This window comes from Hypanus sabinus, chromosome 28, assembly GCF_030144855.1.
Source record: "Hypanus sabinus isolate sHypSab1 chromosome 28, sHypSab1.hap1, whole genome shotgun sequence".
NCBI lineage: Eukaryota > Metazoa > Chordata > Chondrichthyes > Myliobatiformes > Dasyatidae > Hypanus > Hypanus sabinus.
Genome location: NC_082733.1, coordinates 42,663,618 through 42,685,632, shown reverse-complemented (window position 1 = coordinate 42,685,632; position 22,015 = coordinate 42,663,618). Strand labels below are relative to the sequence as shown.

Below are 22,015 nucleotides of genomic sequence, written 5' to 3'. Positions count from 1 at the left end.
AAAATACTCAGTGTAGACAATTAATATTTGCAATGTAGTTCTTGTTCTATATCTGATTTTTTTAAAAGAAATATGGCATTTGTGATATATCAACACAGTTAAGGGAGATTGATATAAATATTTCAATAAAGCTGAAATTCCACTGTATTTATCTTGTACAGAAAGTCAGAGCCAGATGTTCCAGAACTTGAAAGCATTTTGGTATCTCAGAATTTTTTTTCTGTAATTACAAAAACAACCTGATTCACAATTTGTAAACTAAATTTGGGGCTCAGAAAAAAAGCTGCATTAAACCACCAGCCAATAACCAAGTAGCTCTGGTGTACACATGGTGAAGCTAAATTTTATAAACCTTTTGCTTTTAAGTACAGGAAGTTCAAATGATTGTGGTTCAGTTCACTTGAGTTTTCACTGGTTTCTGGTTGAGTGAGATGATCAGCTGGGCTACCAGTGATTAAATTTTACATGGTTTGTTGATAACAAATTTTGATTATCATGGTTTTTCTTTCCCCTTTAGTTGTACATGTGACACCTTTTCAGAATGAGGCTGAGAATGCGGAAGGCTTCTCAGCAGGCAAATTCTGTCCATGCATCACGAGCAGCAAAGACCAAGCGGAAGCGTTCTGATGCAGATGATTCGGTACCTATTATGGGGGCAAAACCTCAGAAGACGGAAACTGGTTTGCTCTCATCAATTAAAAGACTTATTCGAGGAACTGCGACCAAGGTATGAGGGGGCGAGAAAACTTGCAGTTTACCTTTCAGGGTGTCAAGATCTGAATCTTCATAAAGAGATTGTCAAAGATCATTAAGTTTATGCTATCTTTTATCAATATAATACAATGTGAAGGTAGTCTGTCTTGCATCTAGAACATATCTACAAGAAAATGCTTTTGAGCTTTTCATTAATTTTGTGAGCATTCCAAGTTGGGGATGAGGAAGTCTCCATTTTACTTTTTTGAGTTCCAAGTGAAATCTGTTTCCACCCAACTAAAAGTTTCCTCCCACTATCACCAGAAGAAAGTGAGTTTTCCTGTATTCCCATATCAGGCATTAAATTACTAACTCCCAAGTATTTCAGTCAGTTAGTTGATGTTTTGAATTTTTGCCTCCTGTCCATAGGGGCACTAGACTTGTCATTGTCTGTAAGATCCTTCTGGCTGGTAGAATTAACCTTAATACTCCAATAGAAACAAATCTTTTGAGTCTGGAGTCTTAACTAAGGCTGAAACATAGACTTCTGCACAATGTGTTCTCTAGTTTTCCACTTCATTTAGGAAATGAGTAAATAGCGAAATGAAGCTTATCTAAATGGGAGAGAGTAAAATCCTGATGTGTGTGCAACATTACCCAAGCTGTGAGAAGGGAACAATTATAGCCAGAAATATGAAGCATTTATTTTTTGAATAGTTGTGATTTTTTTTTTTTGTAAAATTTCTCCCCTTTGCTTGCTCACTTCAAGATGAATTATTACTCTGTCCCTCTGTGCTTTTTCTCCATGGTTTACCTGAGGAAACCACTCTCTTTTCTCAAAGAAAGGAAATTGCAAAAGCACATCAGTTAAGTCTGCTGTCTTACTCTGTTAACTCATCGTGATAGTCACGTTGTGTTGTTCAGTCCATTTACGGGTAAATGCTGAACATTAAAAGGGTATCTTCCGGCAATAAAACAGTAGAAAGTATTGAAACAAAGCAAATTACAGGTGATTAGAGTTGGTTACAAGGTGCAGAAATAATCTATATAGATTAAATTTAGAGGGGAAAACAACACATAAATTAATGTGCATTTGCTTTGACCTGCTTGTATATATCCTGATCAGAAGACATTTACCTAGTGCAATAGCACATTTGTTTACCCTTTAATATAATATTGGTTGCTTAATTTAAATAAAAGAGAATTATTTGATCATTAGTAAAGTGAACAGGGCTGATCTGATGTGCTGTTAGTCTTGTTTATTTCCAATAGCATGTAACCTCATGTAAATAGGACTATTCACTCACTGCTGGTACTCAGTTTTCAAATAAAAATGCTGCAGGGGCCTTTGTGCTGCAAGAGGAAAGGGAAAACATTATTTAATGACTGGTGTTTGTTCTTCATCATTTTCCATTTCTATGAGGAGAAGGGAAAGTCTGAGGATAGGAAGGTAAACCCAAGCCATGTTTTGTTGAGCTCATTTGCACCTCTTTTCCTGAGATGGCTTGTGAGTAAAACACTTAAAAATTCCTTTTGTAAAAGGAATGAGAGGTGACTGGGGGAGAAAGTTCAAAGTTCAGGCTAGTATCTAAATTTGCCAACATTAAAGTTACTGCATAAGTCTTGGGCACATAGCTACAGCTAAGGAGCCTTAGACTTTTGCACATTTCTGTATTTGTCAACGTGGAGCAGAGAGCAAGTTATCAAAGGATGTTGGGAATGGTGAGGTTGGAGCGTCGCGGGAGAGGTGACAGGAGTGCCAGGAGCAAGGGGTGGCACAGGTGCAGACATGCTCATCTCTGAGACATCAGGCAAGGTTATTTGATTCCAACCAATTGACTTATTGACCATTACAGCATGTCTATATGGTGTTTCATACTCCCACCCATCTCCCTTCCCCTTTTCCAACCCATGACTTCCCTCTCCCTGTCCCCTTCCCACTCTCAGTCCATGATACAGACCCGTATCAGAATAAGGCTTGTCATCAGTCACATACAAAATTAAATTTTTTTGTAGCTGCAATACACGAAATTACTACATTACTGTACAAAAGTCTTAGATACCCTAGCTATCTATCTTGGAGTTTGTACATGAGAAAGATGAATCATTATATCACTGTAATTTTGTGGAGAACTTGAAATGATGACATGCTTTTTTTTGTAGTTCCCCTGGCTTTAACTTTCGGTCTGTGTGCTCTCTGCAGAAGGATGTTTTTAGGTTACATCTATGTGATGTCAATCAAAGATTATTTAACTTCTCATCCTACAGGTAGAAGCAGAGAATCCTCCAAAGAAAAGATGTAAACTTGATTGTGACCTGGATGACAACATGATCACTTCAACACCCCACACTGGCTCCAAACCCAACAAACAGATCTCTAGAGTAAGGCGGAAAAGCCAGGTGAATGGAGGTTAGTGAAGACCATTTCCTCTCATTCATGGGAGATGTATGTGTATGCTTTATTTGAGTCTTGGTGGCTCCTAGCAGAGTACTCCTATTGGGCCCTTACCTAGAGCATTGGAAATAGTCCTCCAGTGCTGATAGTGTTCCCAATTGAATGATACTGTTTTCTGTGAGTTTAAGATAACTCAGCTCTGTGCTTGTTAATAAGCTGGAAAAATTACTGAATTAGTCTGGACTGGTGAACTTGGCTGTATGAGTTCAGATCCCACTGTGGTTGCCTGGGCTTTAAATTTATTAAATAAAACTGGATTTTTTTCAAAAGTCATGTTTTACTGAAGATAATTGTGACCCAATGTACTTCAGTAATGTGCTTTTGGAGAAGATAGTGTACCACCTTTATCATATGTAACTCAAGATGTCTAACTGCCTTCTCAGTTCAGAACCCTAATGCTGTTGGACAGTAAATACTGGCATTGCCAATGGTGTCTAAAATATCTGAAAATTAAAGAAAAAATCTTCTATCTTCTAAGATTTATCATATCTTCTATCTATCTAAAATCTTCTGCTATCTTTTGTCCAAAGCTTCAAAACTGCAACCTCTTAAGCCAGTACACTACACCTTGTTATCAAAGATAACAAGACTAGTTTCTCCAATCTGACCCTGTAAATGAAAAGGCACAGGTAAATCTCTTCTGAAATCACTGCAGGACCTTCATATCCTTCCCAAAAGGAGATAATGAGAATTTGAAGTAATTGAGAATATTTGTAGAGTGATTGGATAGATTAGAACATAGAACAGTGTAGGAGAGTAAATGCCCTTTGACCCATGATGTGCCAACCTTCCATTGTACCAATCTAACCCTTCCCTCCTATTTAGTCCTACATTTTTGTATTGTTCTTGTGCCTAAGAGTTTATTAAATGCCCTTAATTTTTCTGACTCTACCATCATCTCGACAGTGTGTTCCACGCACCCACTGCTCTGTTTGGGGGGGATAAAATCCTATTCCCTGTTAACTTCCTCCAATCACCTCAAGTTATGCCCCACATATTCTGCCCTGGAAAAAAGCTCTGTCTATCCCAGGGGTCAGCAACCTTTACCACTGAAAGAGCCACTTGGACCCATTTCCCACAGAAAAGAAAACACTGGGAGCCGCAAAACCCGTTTGACATTTAAAATGAAATAACACTGCATACAACGTTTTGTTTTGCCTTTATGCTATGTATAAATAAACTATAATGTGTTGCATTTATGAAATTGATGAACTCCTGCAGAGAAAACGAAATTACATTTCTGCATGCAACAAAAACATTTTGAACTCCGAAAAAAAGACGTTGGGTTGAAGGTTACTTTTAAGTAAAATACTCAACGTCTATTTGAGTCCTTCTTGTATTTATGAAAAACGCCAAACTTAAATTTGCCGCCAGCAGCAAACCAAAAATAACGTCAGCCAGCTGTCAACCTGAAAAATAAAAGGACTATTTCACTGAACAATGAAAACATATGAATATACGTAAAATAATACGCAATTAAAATATTTATCATACTTCTTCAGGTTGACTCACACCTGACAATGCAGTCGTATTCAGTAGGGATGGATCGATGCTTAGGGGAGTGACCGGGAAGGATAATGTGTTTTTTTCCTCTCTGAACTCACAGAAGCGTTTCCCAAACGATGTTTGCATTGCGATGATTGCAGAATGTAAATACTCCGAATTTATCATGTCGTGACATTGTTTGAACTCTCTCAAATTGGGGAAGTGAGACAATGTGCCTTTCTGTAAATCTCTGGCAAGCAACGTCAACTTGCGCTCGAATGCAAAACATCCTCCAACATGTGCAGGGCTGTACGTCCTTACCCCGTTGAAGAGCTGTGTTCAGCGTGTTCAGGTGCGCTGTCATGTCTACCATGAAGTGTAGCTTTTCCAGCCACTCTGGCTGTTCCAGCTCAGGAAAGTTGAGCCCTTTGCTGCCCAGGAAAGTTTTCACTTCTTCCAGACGCGCGACAAAGCGTTTCAGCACCTCCCCTCTGGACAGCCAGCGATAAAAACACGTTGTAGCGGTTGCTACACGCAGTCAGTAAACTGCAGTCAAAGATAGCTTTATTCGAACTAAACAGCTTTGCTTTTAAGCCTCCCTCAACCCGCCCCCCATGGGCGCGGATGCTGCAAAAGACACGTACTCACAAACCCCCGTAGGCTATCTCCCTTAGCCTGAACGCTGGCTAATTGTGAGCCGGTTCGGATGTGTCAGGAAATGGGTCGCCACAACGTCTTATTTAGATTGTACAAGATCACCATAATCTTCAAATTTAGATTTACATTTCAAAAACTAACAAACTAACATAAAATACATATTAATTAAATACTGATCATGTAGCGGTGTGCTACACGCAGCGCTAAAATTACGACACGGAGTCGGTAACTGCAGTCGAAGGAAAAAAACTTTATTCGAAATCTTCAGCCTCACTTTTAAGCCTGCCTCAACCTGCAGAGGCTCCAAAGCTCTGTGCTCGCAAACCCCCGTAGGCTATCTTATTGTGAGTCGGTTCGGATGTGCCAGGAAAAGGGTCGCCACAACCAATTATTTCCCAAAGCAACAGGGAGCCGCAGCACAGACGTAAAAGAGCCACATGTGGCTCCGGAGCCGCGGGTTGCCGACCCCCGGTCTATCCACTCGATCTATGCTTCTTATCATCTTGTACACCTCTATCAAATCACCACTCATTCTCCTTCACTCCAAAGAGAAGCCCTAGCTCACTCAACCTTTCCTCATAAGACTTGCTCTCTAGTCCGGGCGGCATCCTGCACACTCTCTAAAGATCTCACGTCCTTCCTATAATGAGGTGACCGGAACCAAACACAAGTGTGGTCAATCCAGATTGCAACATAATAAAAGCAAATGAAGTAAAAGTAGAAGTTGGCTATATTGTCCCTCAACCCTGCTCCATTTAATAAGATCATGGCTGGTCTGATCTTGACCTATAGTCCGCTAACTTTTGCCACTTACATTTCTATTCTGTTCACTGATTTACTTGCTCACTCATGGAGTTTGCATGATGCACATTTCTAGCAACTGTGGTGGGATTCAAATTCATTGGTGGATTAACATCCGAAAGCTTTCACTGCTCATGCAGAAACAATGCCATTGTATCTCTGCTAGTATATGTTCTTTTTGCAGAAGAATGAATCCAGTGCAATTATAATTGTTTTTACTATAATGCGCTCCAGTGATCATATTTCCATTTACGATTTATTTTCCTCATTCTTTACATTTTTAATTTTTTTATGTACTCATCAGATTAAAGCATGGAGTAGCTTTTCAGCTAAGTAAGTTCAATATTAAAGATTTCCTGGATTGTTTTTATAGGCTGTTTATAAAGATCACCTTGGTGTTAAGTTTACTGTGCCCTAAAATTATACCTTAATTCTAAATTTAGAAGCTCACATTCATTTCCTGCTCCAGTCACTCTATATTTCCTATTAAGTCTACTATGTTCTGTTTGGTTCATGTCCAAACTTGATTTATTTTTGGGAGAGGCTTTAGTGATGTAATTGATGTGTCTAATATAGAATTTCCGGTAACAGACGATTAGGATAGCAACAAGACTTCAAAAATGTAGAGACGGATTGGTGGAATGGGCTAATAATTTGGAAATTAAAATTCAAGATTGTTTGTCGTTCTTCAGTACACGAATGTAATGGAGAACGAAATGATTGTTACTCCGGACTGAATGCAGCATAAAAAACATAATAAGCATTAAAAACCGCAATAAATATTTGTAAAATATTTGTAAAAATTCTGTAAAACCAATGTACAAGTAACGGTTTGAATGTAGGCATATATACATAAGATCAGCTTGTACACAGATGGTATGTACATAAAGTGACACTCGGTGCAGGAGTATCTGTACACAAAGTGACTGGCAGGAAATAATAAAGTGACTATTGACAAGAGGAACACTTCTCAGTAGCAGCAGGACAAATGAAAGCACTGTCAGTGTAGATATGAGGTGTGGAGTGTTAAGTGTAAAGTGAGTGAATAGTGGGGGTGAGATGAAGTGTGCTGAGGAACTATGGAGAGTAGTGGCTGATGTGGATGTAACAGTGGTGGGATGGGTTAGTGGGTGGAGGTGTTGATCAGCCGGTATTAAATTTAATAAAAAAAAAGAAGGCACTTATAGAAGAATATAGATCTGAAGGAGGCACAAAATTAGAAATGTCCAGGGATATATTTGCTTATTTCCCATTCCATTGTGTTGGTCCATGGTCTGTTCTGCTAAAATGAGGCCACTGTCAATGGAGAAGCAACACCTTGTATTCCATTTGAGTATCCCCAACCTGATAGCATCAATATAGATTTATTTTTCCATTTAAAAAAAAACCCTTCCCACCCCCTTTTTTAAAAAATTGCAACAGTTTCTGCCTTAATCATTTTACCCAAAAACCTCTGCTTTTTGACTGATATTTTGGACAGCCAGTGATGTGAACAATGTTGAGAGGCTGGTGTCTTGCTCAACTTGAAACCTCATCTTTCCCAGCCGCCCAGTTGCACCAAAAAATTGTAATGGACCTGCATCCCTAAGTGGTTGGGGCTCCCTCTAATAAAAAGGCTGCAAAATCCCTTTCTCGAATCTCTGTTGTTGGCAACCAATTTGATTGGGCCACCTTCCAACTAGAAACAAAGGTGGTCCCAGCAAAAGTTCCAGCTGGATGATCCCATAGAATGCATATGGCTTAAGGAATGTTCAGATATAGCTAAGAAATCTTCCTTTTGAATCCTTCGCAGGGAAAGAATTGAACAAGTTTAATCTGTGTATTTTTTTTTAAAACTGCTGAGGTTAAGATATTGTGTAGTATTTGTATTGCACATTCTGAGTGGAAAATTAGTCTCTGCAGGAAATGACTGATGGTCTGATAGCATAACCACTTGAAACAGAATTTTGTTAAAATTAGCGTCTTGCCCTTTAAATATGAAAGTAAGGATCAGATTCTGTGCTATGCATATTGTAATTGATTTGCATTAGGAGAACATAGTTGGGAAATTGTCTTAATACCCACATGAATCAAACTGGAAGTGTTGGCCAGGCATTAGTCTGGCTGAGATGATACATGTTTACCCTTGTAATCAACAAGCAAAGCTCTTGTGTAGAAATTTCTCTCCTCTCTGTTCTATTTGTTTGCATGGAATGATTTTTTTTAATCTCCACAGTATTTTAGAGCATAAGATATAGGAACAGAATTGGGCCATTCGGCCCATCAAGTCTGCTCTGCCATTTCATCATGCTGGATCCGTTTATCTTCTCAGCCCCAATCTCTGCCTTCTCCCCATAATTCCTTCATGGCCTAGCCAATCAAGAATCTATCAACCTCTGCCTTAAATAAACTCAATGATTTGGCCTCCACAGCTGGTTGTGACAACAAATTCCACAGATTCACCACTCTCTGGCTAAAGAAATTCCTTCTAATCTCCGTTCTAAAAGGGTGTGCCTCTATTCTGAGAACGTGTCCTCTGGTCTTATATTCTTTCCTCCCATAAGAAACATCCTCTCTACATCAATAGACAGTAGGTGCAGGAGTAGGCCATTTGGCCCTTCTAGCCAGCACCTCCATTCACATGACTAACTCGACAGAAAAAAACAATGGCTGAATTGTGAAATAAATTTTTGCCACAATCACTTTCTTTTCCAAGTTCTCTGATTTAAGAATCAGCAACAAACTCTCCCCATCAATGAGAGAGAGAGAGAGACAATAGACAGTAGGTGCAGGAGTGGTCCATTCGGCCCTTCTAGCCAGCACCGCCATTCATTGTGATCACGGCTGATCATACACAGTACTCCATTCCTGCCCTTTCCCAATATCCCTTGACCCCGCTATATATAAGAGCTCTATCTAACTCTCTCTTGAATGCATCCAGAGACTTGGCCTCCACTGCCTTCTGGGGCAGAGCATTCCACATATCCACCACTCTCTGGGTGCAAAAGTTTTTCCGCATCTCTGTTCTAAATGGCCTACCCCTTATTCTTAAACTGTGGCCTCTAGTTCTGGACTCACCCATCAGCGGGAACATGCTTCCCGCCTCCAGTGTGTCCAATCCCTTAATAATCTTATATGTTTCAATCAGATCCCCTCTCATTCTTCAAAATTCCAGTGTATACAAGCCCAGTCGCTCCAATCTTTCAACGTATGACAGTCCTGCCATTCCCAGAATTAACCTTGTGAACCTACGTTACACTCCCTCAATAGCAAGAATGTCCTTCCTCAAATTTGGAGACCAAAACTGCACACAATACTCCAGGTGGGGTCTCACCAGGGCCCTGTACAGCTGCAGAAGGACCTCTTTACTCCTATACTCAATTCCTCTTGTTATAAAAGCCAGCATGCCATTAGCCTTCTTCACTGCCTGCTGTACCTGCATGTTTGCTTTCATTGACTGATGTACAAGAACACCTAGATCTCATTGTACTTCCCCTTTTCCCAACTTGACTCCATTTAGGTAGTAATCTGCCTTCCTGTTCTTGCCACCAAAGTGGATAACCTCACATTTATCCACTTTAAACTGCATCTGCCATACATTTGCCCACTCACCCAACCTGTCCAAGTCACCCTGCATTCTCATAACATCCTCCTGACATTTCACACTGCCACCCAGCTTTGTGTCATAGGCAAATTTGCTAATGTTACTTTTAATCCCTTCATCTAAATCATTAATGTATATTGTAAACAGCTGCGGTTCCAGCACCGAACCTTGCAGTACCCCACTGGTCACAGCCAGCCAATTTTCAATCCATGTCAGTACTCTGTCCCCAATACCATGTGCCCTAATTTTGCCCACTAATCTCCAATGTGGGACTTTATCAAAAGCTTTCTGGAAGTCCGGGTACACTACATCCACTGGCTCTCCCTTGTCCATTTTTGTAGTTACATCCTCAAGAAACTCCAGAAGATTAGTCAAGCATGATTTTCCCTTCATAAATCCATGCTGACTCGGACTGATCCTTCCACTGCTATCCAAATGTGTCGTAATTTCCTCTTTTATAATTGACTACAGCATCTTTCCCACCACTGATGTCAGGCTAATCCACTTTAACATTTCAATATTTGATAGGTTTCAATGAGATCACCCTTCTTTTTTTTTTGAAATTGCTTAATTTTCTTCTGCAGTTGCTGAAGATTTTTTAGTAAGTCAATTTTCACCTGCATTTTTGCTTTGCACAATCTGAAAAGAATATTTAACACCTGAGAATAGAATCACTAAGCATACGAACAGTCAGCACTGTAACTGATACCTCTGAACACTGAACATTATTTGAACTGTTATAAAAAGTTCCCTCAACTATTTTTCTTTGATAGTTGTTAATAAAGCTTCCAGCCTTGGAAGTTAATTTCCTGGACTTGCTCACATAAAGTTCTAAATGTAAGTTTTTGCTAATATATTTCAGTGATAGTTAAAGTTCTGTTGTTAAAGTGAAAGTAAAATGAGTTGTTAGTGTTGTTTGAAGTTAAAGTGAGTTGTATTTGTTCTGAGCAGTTTCACAGCCAGTTTTAAAGCATGGTCTGGTAACATGCCCAGAAGTGTAGTATCTCTGTAACTGCGGCATACTTAAAAAATTGTCTTTTTAATAAAATTTAAGAATTGGTAATAGAGGAAATCGTAGTCACTAACTAGGACTGGAAGTGTTTTGAGGTTAACCTGGAACTTCAGTTTGAGATTTTGAGTGGATCAGTTATAGACCATTGGTAAACAAGAAAGAAAGCTTGTATCCTCTGGATTGGAAAAATAAAATGGAATCATTGATTTGAAATTGATTGACCTTTAGTAGTTTGGCTCACAAACAAGAGTAACACGATTTCCATACTTCTGTTTCCACATTTTCTCTTCCTCTCCACTTCTTTTCTATTGTCCTTTTTGCCTCTCTCTCTTGTTTAACTTTTTATATCCTTTGCTGCATGTATTTCACTCTATGCTTTGCATAAATGGTGTATCAGTGAGTGATTTCACACTTTGAGTTAGCACCTGTGGTAATTCCAGGTTTACAGGTAATGGATCCTTCAACTAGGGGTAGTGATGGGCCACCTGGATGGCTCTATCGTTCATACTAGACTAAGAGGAGAAGCTCGGTTTGCTAGGTGGCTGGGCATTGGTTGGCCTTAATTGAAGTAGCCTATTTTGAGATGAGAAGATTGGCTGGAGAAAGTTGAGGGCTATTGAGGGCAGTTGACCCACAAGAGTGTTGCACTGGACATTTGAGCTTCTAAGTAGAATGGCCTGGTAACCAATTTGGATTAAAATTTATTAATGAATGTTATGCATTTAATTAATTTATAAATGTATTAGGCATTGTGACTCTTCAAAAGTGGTAATATGTGATGAGGAATTAATTCTTGGTTCTATTTGATTTCTTCTTCAGTCCCAGTGTTCATTAGTACATAGAAACTGAATCCTGTTACTGGGCTTTTATTAAGGTTCTGAGTATGTGCACTCAGTGGCTACTTTCTTAGGTACAGGAATGGAACCTGATGTGCCCTTCTGGTGCAAAAACCCATCCACTTCATGGTTTGACATATTGTGAATTCAGTGATGTTCCTCTGCACACCACTGTTGAAACATGTTGTTATTTGAGTTATTGCCACCTTCCTGTCAACTTGAACCAGTTTGGCCATTCTCCTCTGACCTCTTTAATTAGTGAGGTTTTTTTGCCCACAGAACTGCCGCTCACTAAATGTTTTTGTTTTTTGCACCATTGCCTGTAGACTCTGGAGCAAGAGTTTCCAACCTTTTTTTTAATGCCATAGACAAATACCATTAAGCAAGGAGTCTGTGGAACCCCAGGTTGAGAACCCTTGCTATTGTGCACGAAAATCCCGGGAGATCAGTAGTTTCTGAGATACTCAAACCATCCCACCTGGCGTCACCACCAATCGTTACATGGTCAAAGTCACTTTGATCACATTTCTTCCCCATTCTGATGTTTGGTCTGAGCAACAACTGAATCACTTGACCATGCTTTTATGCATTGAGTTGTTGCCACATGATTGGCTGATTAGATATTTGCATTAATGAGCATATGTACAGGTATACCTAATAAAGTGGCCACTGAGTGTATGTTCTGTGCAAGTCTGCAAATATTGTGTACAGATGTATTTCAATATTGCTGTTTAGATTATTCCTGGTTATTTTCACAGTACAAAAAGATGCATTGTAATTGATATACAAGGCCAATGCAACAGGTATGAAATACTTTACTGTGTTAAGATACTTGTGAACCAATAAGGAACATTTTTAGTTTTATTTAATTATATTTATACAAACATGTGTTTGAACATGGATGTATATAAAGCCACATGTAAAAGAGACTCACGATTGTGCTGTATCACTAAGAATTATAGTTGTCTTTATTTCTTGGAAGAGTTGAATAGCATTTAACATACATGATCATTTGCACTATATATAATTACAGTGCAGCTTACATTTGCTATTTATTTTTTTAAGAGACTGGAGGCTACAGAAGTAAACAGAATGGAAAACTAACGATTGTTAATGATGTTGTTAGCCCTCCGCGAACTGCCTTACTGGGAACCATCTTTTCTCCTGTTTTCAGTTTCTTCTCACCAGCAAACAAAAATGGTAATGTATTAATTACCTGGGTGATATGCTTCTTAAACATTTGCCAGTGTAGAACTGTGTTAATTCAAATGCAGTGTTAAGAGTAATCCTTAAGATACCTTTACAGTGTCAGGAAGCAGATCAATTTTAAGTAAGATTGGTACAAGGGTTTTAAGTGTATTACATCACAGTCAATGGTTACTTAGATTCAGGTCTGCCCTGCAAAAATCTATCCAAGTAGTCCCATTTTCTATCTTGCCCCTCAAGGTTTACTTTTCCTCTTCAAGTACATATCCATTTGACTTTTAAACTGGAACCTGGTTCCTCTGAACTTTCACAGAAGAAGCGAGAGTGTGAATAAACCATTCAGCCCTTTGTGTATGGTCTGTCGTTCAGTAAAATTGTGGTTCATCTTTTCCTCAGTGCCATCTTCCTATACTCATTCATGTCCTTTGATTCCCTTAATATTAAAACGTATCTTTCTTGTTTTACATTTGGAGATTCTGTCTCCGCAGCCTTTAAAGATAGATTTTTAAAAAAAAATTCACTGTCATCTAGAACAGGGGTTCCCATCCTGGAGTCCATGGACCTCCTTGGTTAATGGTAGGGGTCTATGGCATAAAAAAGGGTGGGAACTTCTCTAGGTGAAGAAATTTTCACATGACTAAATGACTGATCTCTCCTTTTCCAGACTGGAATCTATAGTTTTACACACTCTCCCCACTCTGCCAATTCCCCATTGTCCTCAAATCTTTGATCTTTCAATTAAGTATTGATTTCCTTAAATATATCTAGTGATATGGCTTCCAACACTCCTCACCTCCTTTAGGATCTTGTATGGTTGAATAAGTTTCCCCCTCATTTTTCTAAATGCTTAGGAATACAGATCGAAATTGTCTAACCTCACTTATTAGAACAGACCTTAGAGTTCACAGGAATTAAACTGGTGAATCCCTTTATGTAGATAACAGAACCAAAGCTAAGCACAACATACTGAGCTTAGCTTCACCAACACCCAGTACAACTGTAACAAAACTTCAAAACTCCATCCCTTTGCACTGAAAACAAACTTGTCGTTTGCTTCCTTAACCACTTGTTGGGATAGCTTGCTGACTTTTTGTGATTTCATGCACTACAATACCTAGACCACCCCCCCCCCCCCCCCACTGCTCCTGAATTTAACTCATTTGCATTCTCTTTAGATAATTATACAGTCATTTACAAGAGCTTAAAACTATTCATTGTCTCACAAACAGTTTTGATTCAGAAAGATATCTTCCCCCCTCTTACCCCTGGTATAATTAGCTGGCAGCTGACATGTTTTGCGTTCTCTGTCATTGCTGCAATATAATTAATCACAAGCAGCTGTGTTACCATAGCCTAGGCTCTCCAAATCCTCCTCCTTTTCCTTTTTCTGGGAAACACACGGGACAGTAACATCTTGGTTAGTATAACACTTGCCAGTACCAGTGACCTGGGTTCAATTCCCACTACTGTCTGTAAGGAGCTTGTAAACTCTCCCTGTGAGCGAGAGGGTTTCCTCCAAGTGCTCCAGTTTCCTCCCACATTCCAAAGATGTACCAGTTAGTAGGTAGGTCATTGTAAATCATACCGTGATCAGGGTTAAAACGGGTGTTGCTGGGCAGCATGGCTCAAAGGGCTGGAAGGGCCTACTCTAAACAGTATCTCAATAAATAAATAAATATTACAACGCCTGCGATCTGGGGTCAATTCCCACTGCTGCCTGCCAGGAGTTTCCCTATTCCTTTGTGTGGTTCCTCTGGCTACCTGACTTTCCTCCCACATTCCAAAGATGTACAGGTTAGTAGGTTAATTGGTCTTATGGGTATAACTGGGTGGCACAGGCTGCTTGGGCAAGAAGATGCCATGCTGTAACTCTGAATAAATATTATGTGTATAGAGTCTGGAACTGGAGCTTCCCACATGTAACCTACCAGTTCATCATATTATTTGGTATTCATACTCATGAAGGATGCTGATAAAGCAAGTTGGAAGCAAGCGTTTTGCTAACACAAGGTGACAGGGTTAAAGTGGTAGATTGAAAATATTTGTCAAAATAAAGAAAAGTTCCTTTGTGTAGTGCACTACTGGAAAACGAAATGTAAAGAAAAATGCAAAGTTTTTATGGAACTTGACAGAAGCTGTTTTAGAGTTAGATAACATGGAAGCAGTCGCTTCAACCTAACTTGTCCAAAGCTGTCTTCCTGAGCTAGATCTATTTGCCTCCATTTGGCCAATATCTATCCAAATCTTTCATATCCGCAGATGTCCAAAATTTTTTTTTTAGTAATTTTCCCACCACTACCACTTATTTTGGCAGCTTGTCCCATTTACCCACCACCCTCTGTGTGGAAAAACATGCCTCTTCTGTCCCATTTCTATCTTTCCCCTCTCTGCTTAGGCCTATGTCTTCTAGTTTTAGATTCTCTGAACCTGAGAAAAGATTGTGATAATCCATCTAATCGATACTCCTCATGATTTTATAAAATCTATATAGGGTCCCTTGTCTGCTCCCCTTGCTCCAGGGAAAACAGTCCCAACCTCCTCAATCTCTGCTTGTAACTCAAGCCCTCCCATCCTGGCAACATCCTTGTGGATATTTTCTGCACCCTCCCTAACTTAATTCCTGAGGTACGATGACCAGAACTGCACACAGGTATGGTCTCATCAACATCTTGTAACATGATATCCCAAGTTGAGGTCCAAGAACATATTGAATGGCACAGCAGACTTGAGGGGCCGAGTGGTCCATTCCTGGTATTTTCTTGGTTCTTCTATTCTTGTTTACAAGTAGAAAGCTATTCTTCTCTCGTGAATTCTTGTGGAATTCACACAATCTGGATTCTGTGAGTGCAATTGCACTTCAGCAGTCATTGTGTAAGGAGGGTAATAGCATTACAAAAGCAAAAATAAATAAATCCTTAACCATGAGAGAGCTCATTTTATACTTAGGGTTACTGGCATTTTTGGCACTTTTAACAAACAGCCACTTAAAAAATGTGTCATGGCAAATGAAAAATATTTATTCTTTCCATACACACATGTACATATGTTGTTTTGTTATCTTACACATATTTAGATACTTGTGACGAATCTGTTATTTCTTAATATAATGTAATTTAATGTTTACCATCATCTTTGTAGGAACATCAGGTTCTGACTCCCCAGGTCAAGCTGTGGAGGCCGAAGAAATAGTCAAACAGCTGGAATTGGAGCAGGTAGACGAGATAACCACCAGCACTGCAACGTCAGCTACAGGAGGACTGTACTCTGGTCAGGCAGTGACAGCACAATCACCGTCCCCTGACAGCAGTTCGGATAATACAGAAGATAAGGTCGCCAGTAACATTCACTCAATGCCAGGTATCACAGATTTTTTTCAGACAAGCGGATGTGTAGCAAATTCTGGTAAATTACTGTACCCTTGATGGTTTTGGTGGTTGTGGGCAGAGTGGTATATTGAGGGCCCTTGAAATTGAGGAAGGACTAGATTGGTTTGAAGGGCTCATATTACAGTTACTCATCTCAGAAACCAAAGTGGCACAAGAATGGACAGTGGGTTTGATTTCAAGCGTCTTTGCTATTATGCTGACTTCAATGAGCTTGTTAGCATCTTGAGTGTTTTCTCTGCAATGCTATAAAACATGGACATGATAGTATTGAAGAGGTTCACGGGAATAAAAGGGTTAATGTATGAGTAGCATTTGTTGGCTGTTGGCTTGTACTCGCTGGAGTTTAGAAGAATGGGAGGGATTGCATTGAAACCTATCGAGTATTGAAAGGACTAGATAGAGTGGATGTGGAGAGAACGTTTCTTGTGGTGGGGGAGTCCAGGACCAGAAAACATGGCCTACGAATAGAGAGATGTCCATTTATAATAGAGATGAGGAATTTCTTCAGCCAGAGGGTGGTGAATCTATGGAATTCATTGCCGCAAGAAGCTATAGAGGTTAAGTCATTGAGTATATTTAAAGTGGAGGTTGATAGTTTCTTGATTATTAAGGAGGTCAAAGCTTATGGGGAGAAGGCAGGAGGCTGAGAGGAATGATAAATCAGCTATGATGAAATAGTGGAGCAGACTCGGTGGGTCAAATGTCCTAATTCTGCTTGTGTCTTATGGTCATATGCTGTTAGTGTTTTTAGTACTAGAAGTTAAACAAGTGAACCACAGTTAATAACATGTAATATTTAAAGTTTGAAGTTAAAGGAAGGAAAAGCAAAATATAAGTGTCATCGGGAAAAATGTAAAATCTGAAAGTAATGGTTTCTATAGATATGCAAATAGGAAAAGATTAGGTAAAAGTAATGTGCATCCTTTACAAATAGAGTGGGGGGGAAATACATTAGGAAATAAGAAAATGGCAGACACTAAACAAAACCGGAAGGAAGGAACAGACAAGTGGAAATAGTGGTTTACTAAGTTTCTAGTGTGAATGAGGTGTTCAGAGAAGTTAAAATTTGTAAAAATAATTAGTGGAGTAATTCGAATTAATGGGACTGAAAGACAATAAATCACTGACCAGCACGCTAGTCTTTTGAAGGATGTGACAAAGTTGCTCAAGTAGGTAACTTGGTCAAATAAGGATGAGCTGGGCTGAAGGGCCTATTTCTGTGCTGTGTGGAACTGAAGGTCACAGTCTGGACTTCAAGGGTTAGCCATTCAGGTCACGGATCAGAATATACATATAAGCATACTAATAAGGCCCCCTTCTGCCTATCTTTGTTATGTTTTGTATAAAATATGACACTCAAGAAATGATATTGTAGCCCTGATACTTATTTCTGTGCTGTGTTTATTAGTCGTTAAAGACTTTCCGGCACAGTGTTAATAATAAACTTCCTTCATATTTGGCAGATTTCCCAGTGTCTCTTGATTTTACTTTATGTGCCAGGCAGCTGAGTCATGTGACTCACCATTGTGCTTTCATGTCCTAAGCTTCCCTCCCCATATATGTAGAATCTTGTTCACTAAACCAATATCCCTCAGCAAGCCTAAGTACTCTTCATGTACTGAGCAAAGTACCAATAGAGTTCAAAGCTGTGAAGTTACAAAATGCCATACATGTGCTTTAGAATTAGTACCATGCTTCCCAGTTAGCCAGTGGTCTGCAAAGATTACTGGAGATTGGAATTAAAAATAGAAAATCTGTGGAAAGAGAAATAGAGTGAACACAATCTTCTCTGAACTACCTACTTTACAGCTTTCTCGAGTCCCTCATATTCCATGTACTTTTAGAGCAGGTCTTCTCGTTTTTTGTGCTCTTTCTTCTTTATAATGAAGACTTATATTCCATTTGACTTTCTGATTACTTGCAGTAACTGATGGGAGCTTTTTGTTATTTGTGTATGCCCATCCAGATCCATCTGTAAACATTTCACTCCAGTTTCTCTCCATTTAAACACTACCCTTTTCTGTTTTTTCTACTAATGTGAATAACCTCATCATTCTTTCCAATAAACCTCTACCCACTTGTACAGTCTATATTCTATTGCATATTCCCTCCATCCCTCACAACTTCCTTTCTACCTGAAAGAAGCAAACTGGAACACTCATAAGTGTCACTCAGATAGATTGTCAACAGTTATGAGTTGGAAACTAGCTTCAACCCTGATCCCTGTGACACCCCACAAGATCACTTACTAACCCCAAGCGAGCTGCTTATTTATTCATTCATTTGTCCATCTATATTTATTTATTTAAAGATACAGTGCAGAACAGGCTCTTCCAGCAAAGCGAGTCATGCCTCCTGGCAACCCACCCATATTTAACCATAGCCTTGTTACAGGGCAACTTACAATGTCTATTTAATCTATCAACAAGTATGTTTTTGGACATCGGAGGGAACTGGAGTATCTGGAAGATAAGGATGCAGTCTCAAGTACAAACTCTATACAGAGGACATCAGAATTGAACTCTGAACTCTTTCGCCTTGAGCTGTAATAGTGTAGTGTTAACCACTATGCTACCGAGGTACACCAGCCCCCTAAAATTTCACAGTCACTACTCTTGCTTTTTGTTAGGTAGCTAATGCTAATCCCTTAACCACACTTGTATATTACACCCAACATCAGGGTTTTTTTTTGTGGAGAGTGCTGTAAACCCTTTGATATTGTGTTGTTATTTTGACAAATCTGCCATACGAAATCAAACTTCCTCTAATTCCTGAGTCATGTTATTGTGCTCAATCATTGAAGTATTAGTTACCTAGTACTATGGCCACAGAAGAAAATAAATAGAAGCTTATAGCCAGAAGAGCATGGCCCTTTGCTGTTTGTTTTTTCCCATTCTGATCCACTTTCCCTATATCCCCGTTTCTTTTTTTTTTAACTGTCTCCATTTTCCTATTGGTGGTTATTACCAAGTTTCTATCGTCCTCCAGCAAAGCAGTCCCATCATAGCAAGTGGCTGTTTGAAATTATATCCTCCACATCTCTTATATTAATTAGCTTAAATCCATTTCCTCTGCTTACTCATTTGCAGGAAGGACATGAGAATACTAGAGAGAGTAAAGAGGAAAGCTAGGGCTGAATAAAACTAATTGTGAGGAAAGATTGGGTAGATTGTGATTGTTTCCTTTGGAACAGGGTTGGCTTAGGGAAGATCTAATTGGATGAAGAACCTAGGCAAAGTAGACAGGAAGGACTAATTTCCCTACAGCAACAGCCATAGATGTTGGCAGTTAGTAGGAGAAAAAGGTTCTCGCCCAAAGAAGTGGGACTGTGGAATCTGTTGCCTAAAAGGACAGATGATGTAGAATGTATCTTCGTATGTATTGTTACGAACCCTGTAACTGGGTCACTTACCAGCAAAGATAGAGAGGTCCATTGAAGTCTGATGGTACTATTTTTAACAGTATTTATTGATAAAGGGGCACAAAAATAAGATCTATGCCAACATACAGATAATATACATCGTCAATACTAAATCTAAAAGCGTGGGTATAATAATAATAATCAATAAGAAATAGCTCTATCGTTGCCTAGGGGATAATGTATTGTCCGATGGAAATATAAAAGTCACTGTTAGTTCGTTCAAGCTGCAGCGTTTTGGGGTTGAGAGAGAGACGGGTTAAACTTGCCCAGTTCTTTGATGGTGCCAATCCTTTGAGTCTTTTGGGAGTTGGTTTCCCCGTTGTTAGCTAAAAGCCGTTTTTCCATGGTAAGGGCACCAGTTTCCGGGGCAAAATGGAACCGAACGCACGTGGCCTCCCACTGGCTTCCGCTATTACGGGATCTCTAGCGTTTCTTCTGGTGCGTCTGAGGGGCTGTTCCCACAGACCCTCTTTTATCCTGACTCACAGGGTCTCAGATGTCAATCAGGTTGGGGGTTATGCAATCCCTCCCTCAACCAGCCCACTTTGCCTGAGGGCTTCCACGTAGCACAGTATTGCAATACACAAGTTCGTCTTCAAGAGACAACGGCCGTGTCCCGTAGCTTTATATTGCCGGGGGAACGAGACATTCCGCACATCTCTCTCTCATTTCCTGGGTCTTCTGACCCAAATCAATAGTGATCTTGCGATTCTCACAAAGGAGGGGGCTACCCTGCACCCTTCGGCCCCCTCAGAGCTGTGGTACATGCATAACAGTATAAAGTACTTGGAAGAAGTTTTAAGAAGTACTTGGAACTTGAGGCTAGGGAAGCAAGAGTGAATTATGGCAGGAGAGCATTATTCTGAGTAAGCATCAACCTAACCAGTTGAGTTGGTAGTAAGCAATGTAAGCATTCATTTCAAATGAACTAGAATGTAAAAGCAAGGTTGCAATACGGAGGCTCTATAAGGCATCTGACCACATTTGGAGAATTGTGAGGAGTTTTGGGCCCCATATCTGTTCACAGTATCTATGCCTCTTATCATGTTGTCTGTCTCTATCAAATCACTTCTCATCCTCCCTTGCTCAAAACAGAAAAGCTATAACTTGCTCAACTTTTCCTCACAAGACATGCTGTCCAGTTTAGCCAGTATCCTGGTAAATCTGCTCTGCACGCTCTAAAGTTTCTGTATCTTTCCTATAAAAAGATGAACAGAACTGAACACAATACTCCGAATGTTGTCTAACCAGAGTTTTCTGATCCAGGAAGGAAATGGACGATGATGTTTTGTGTCAGTCATGTCCTTTTTTTTTTAATAATTATTTTTTTTACAACCCCTCCCACCCTCTGTCCTTTTCTATTTGTTCTTTTTATTCATGGAGAGGTCTGGTCTGAAAAATTTGAGGGATGGGAGTTGGGGGGTGGGGGACCAGTAGTGGAGGGTAAATGCAGCTTTTGAGGTAAAGCAGGTGTCTGAATAAGGTGTCATTGTTCTGCGTTTCCTCACACTAATTATAGGGGGTGTAGTATCTTTTTAAAATGATTATGCACCTTTGGATAATTTCAAATTGTTTATTTTTATTTTTTTAGCACCAGAATTGAATGTGACAAATGCAGAACTCTGCAAGACAATATCTTCTCCTGACACTTACCCAGAGCCACCTGCTCATCCGGAAGCAAGCTATGAAGAGGACTGGGAGGTTTTTGATCCGTAAGTTTGCCGACTATTTATTAAAAATTGCATTGCAGAAAGTACAAATGTTACAACTTTGTCATGAACTTCAAAGGTCAGCTTTGGTGCTTTTGTTATGAATATTTTGACCATAAGACATAAGAGCAGAATCAGCCTATTTGGCCATTCCATCATGGCTGATTTATTATCCCTCTCAACTCCATTCTCCTTCCTTTTCTCCATAACCTTTGAAACCCTGACTAATCAAGAGCCTATCAACCTCCACTTTAAGAAGGAAGTCTGAAGCATAAAATTAAACACTTTAAACCACTTTTTATAATGTTGCTTTCATTGTAAATACATGCTGATATTTATATAATTATGCAATTTGATTGCATGATTTGCTAACACAGCACAGCAAATTCCTAATGCATGATAAAGTTGATCCTTAATACTTGAAAACTGCCACAAAATCTATTTTAATTCTGTTTCTATTACAATGAAGAGAGGCAGTTTAGTCCATCAGACACAACTCTTGCCAGTTTTGTTGAAGAGTTAGTCACTTGTACAGTGTACCATTTTTAGATTTATTCACATGGATTTGTATACAAATCCATTACCCAGCCTTTTTGCCCATTGATACTGATCCCTTTTGCATGCTTTAGGTCTCCATCTTTCTATACCTTGCCTGATCAAAAGGTAGGTGTACTTTACCCTCAAATCTTCCCTAAGATTCCCCTCTTCTCACCTGTTTGTCTTTTGTACACCTGAGATAAGGAATAAATTCTGACTACCTTAACCTTTTAT

General features: G+C 39.4%; 1 protein-coding gene across 6 annotated transcripts in view; it reads left to right on the top strand.

Annotated features, from left to right (window-relative positions):
- The window catches only part of LOC132382634 (CTD small phosphatase-like protein 2), an 83,381-nt gene that overhangs the window by 39,761 nt on the left and 21,605 nt on the right, over positions 1 to 22,015 (top strand). For all 6 annotated transcript variants that reach the window (XM_059953048.1, XM_059953042.1, XM_059953045.1 and 3 more), the window contains 5 exons: positions 518 to 727; positions 2,962 to 3,103; positions 12,588 to 12,722; positions 15,867 to 16,085; positions 21,127 to 21,247. In XM_059953048.1, the coding sequence (XP_059809031.1) occupies positions 542 to 727; positions 2,962 to 3,103; positions 12,588 to 12,722; positions 15,867 to 16,085; positions 21,127 to 21,247 (803 nt within the window). In that variant the 5' untranslated portion in view covers positions 518 to 541. The remainder of the gene's footprint in view (positions 1 to 517; positions 728 to 2,961; positions 3,104 to 12,587; positions 12,723 to 15,866; positions 16,086 to 21,126; positions 21,248 to 22,015) is intronic.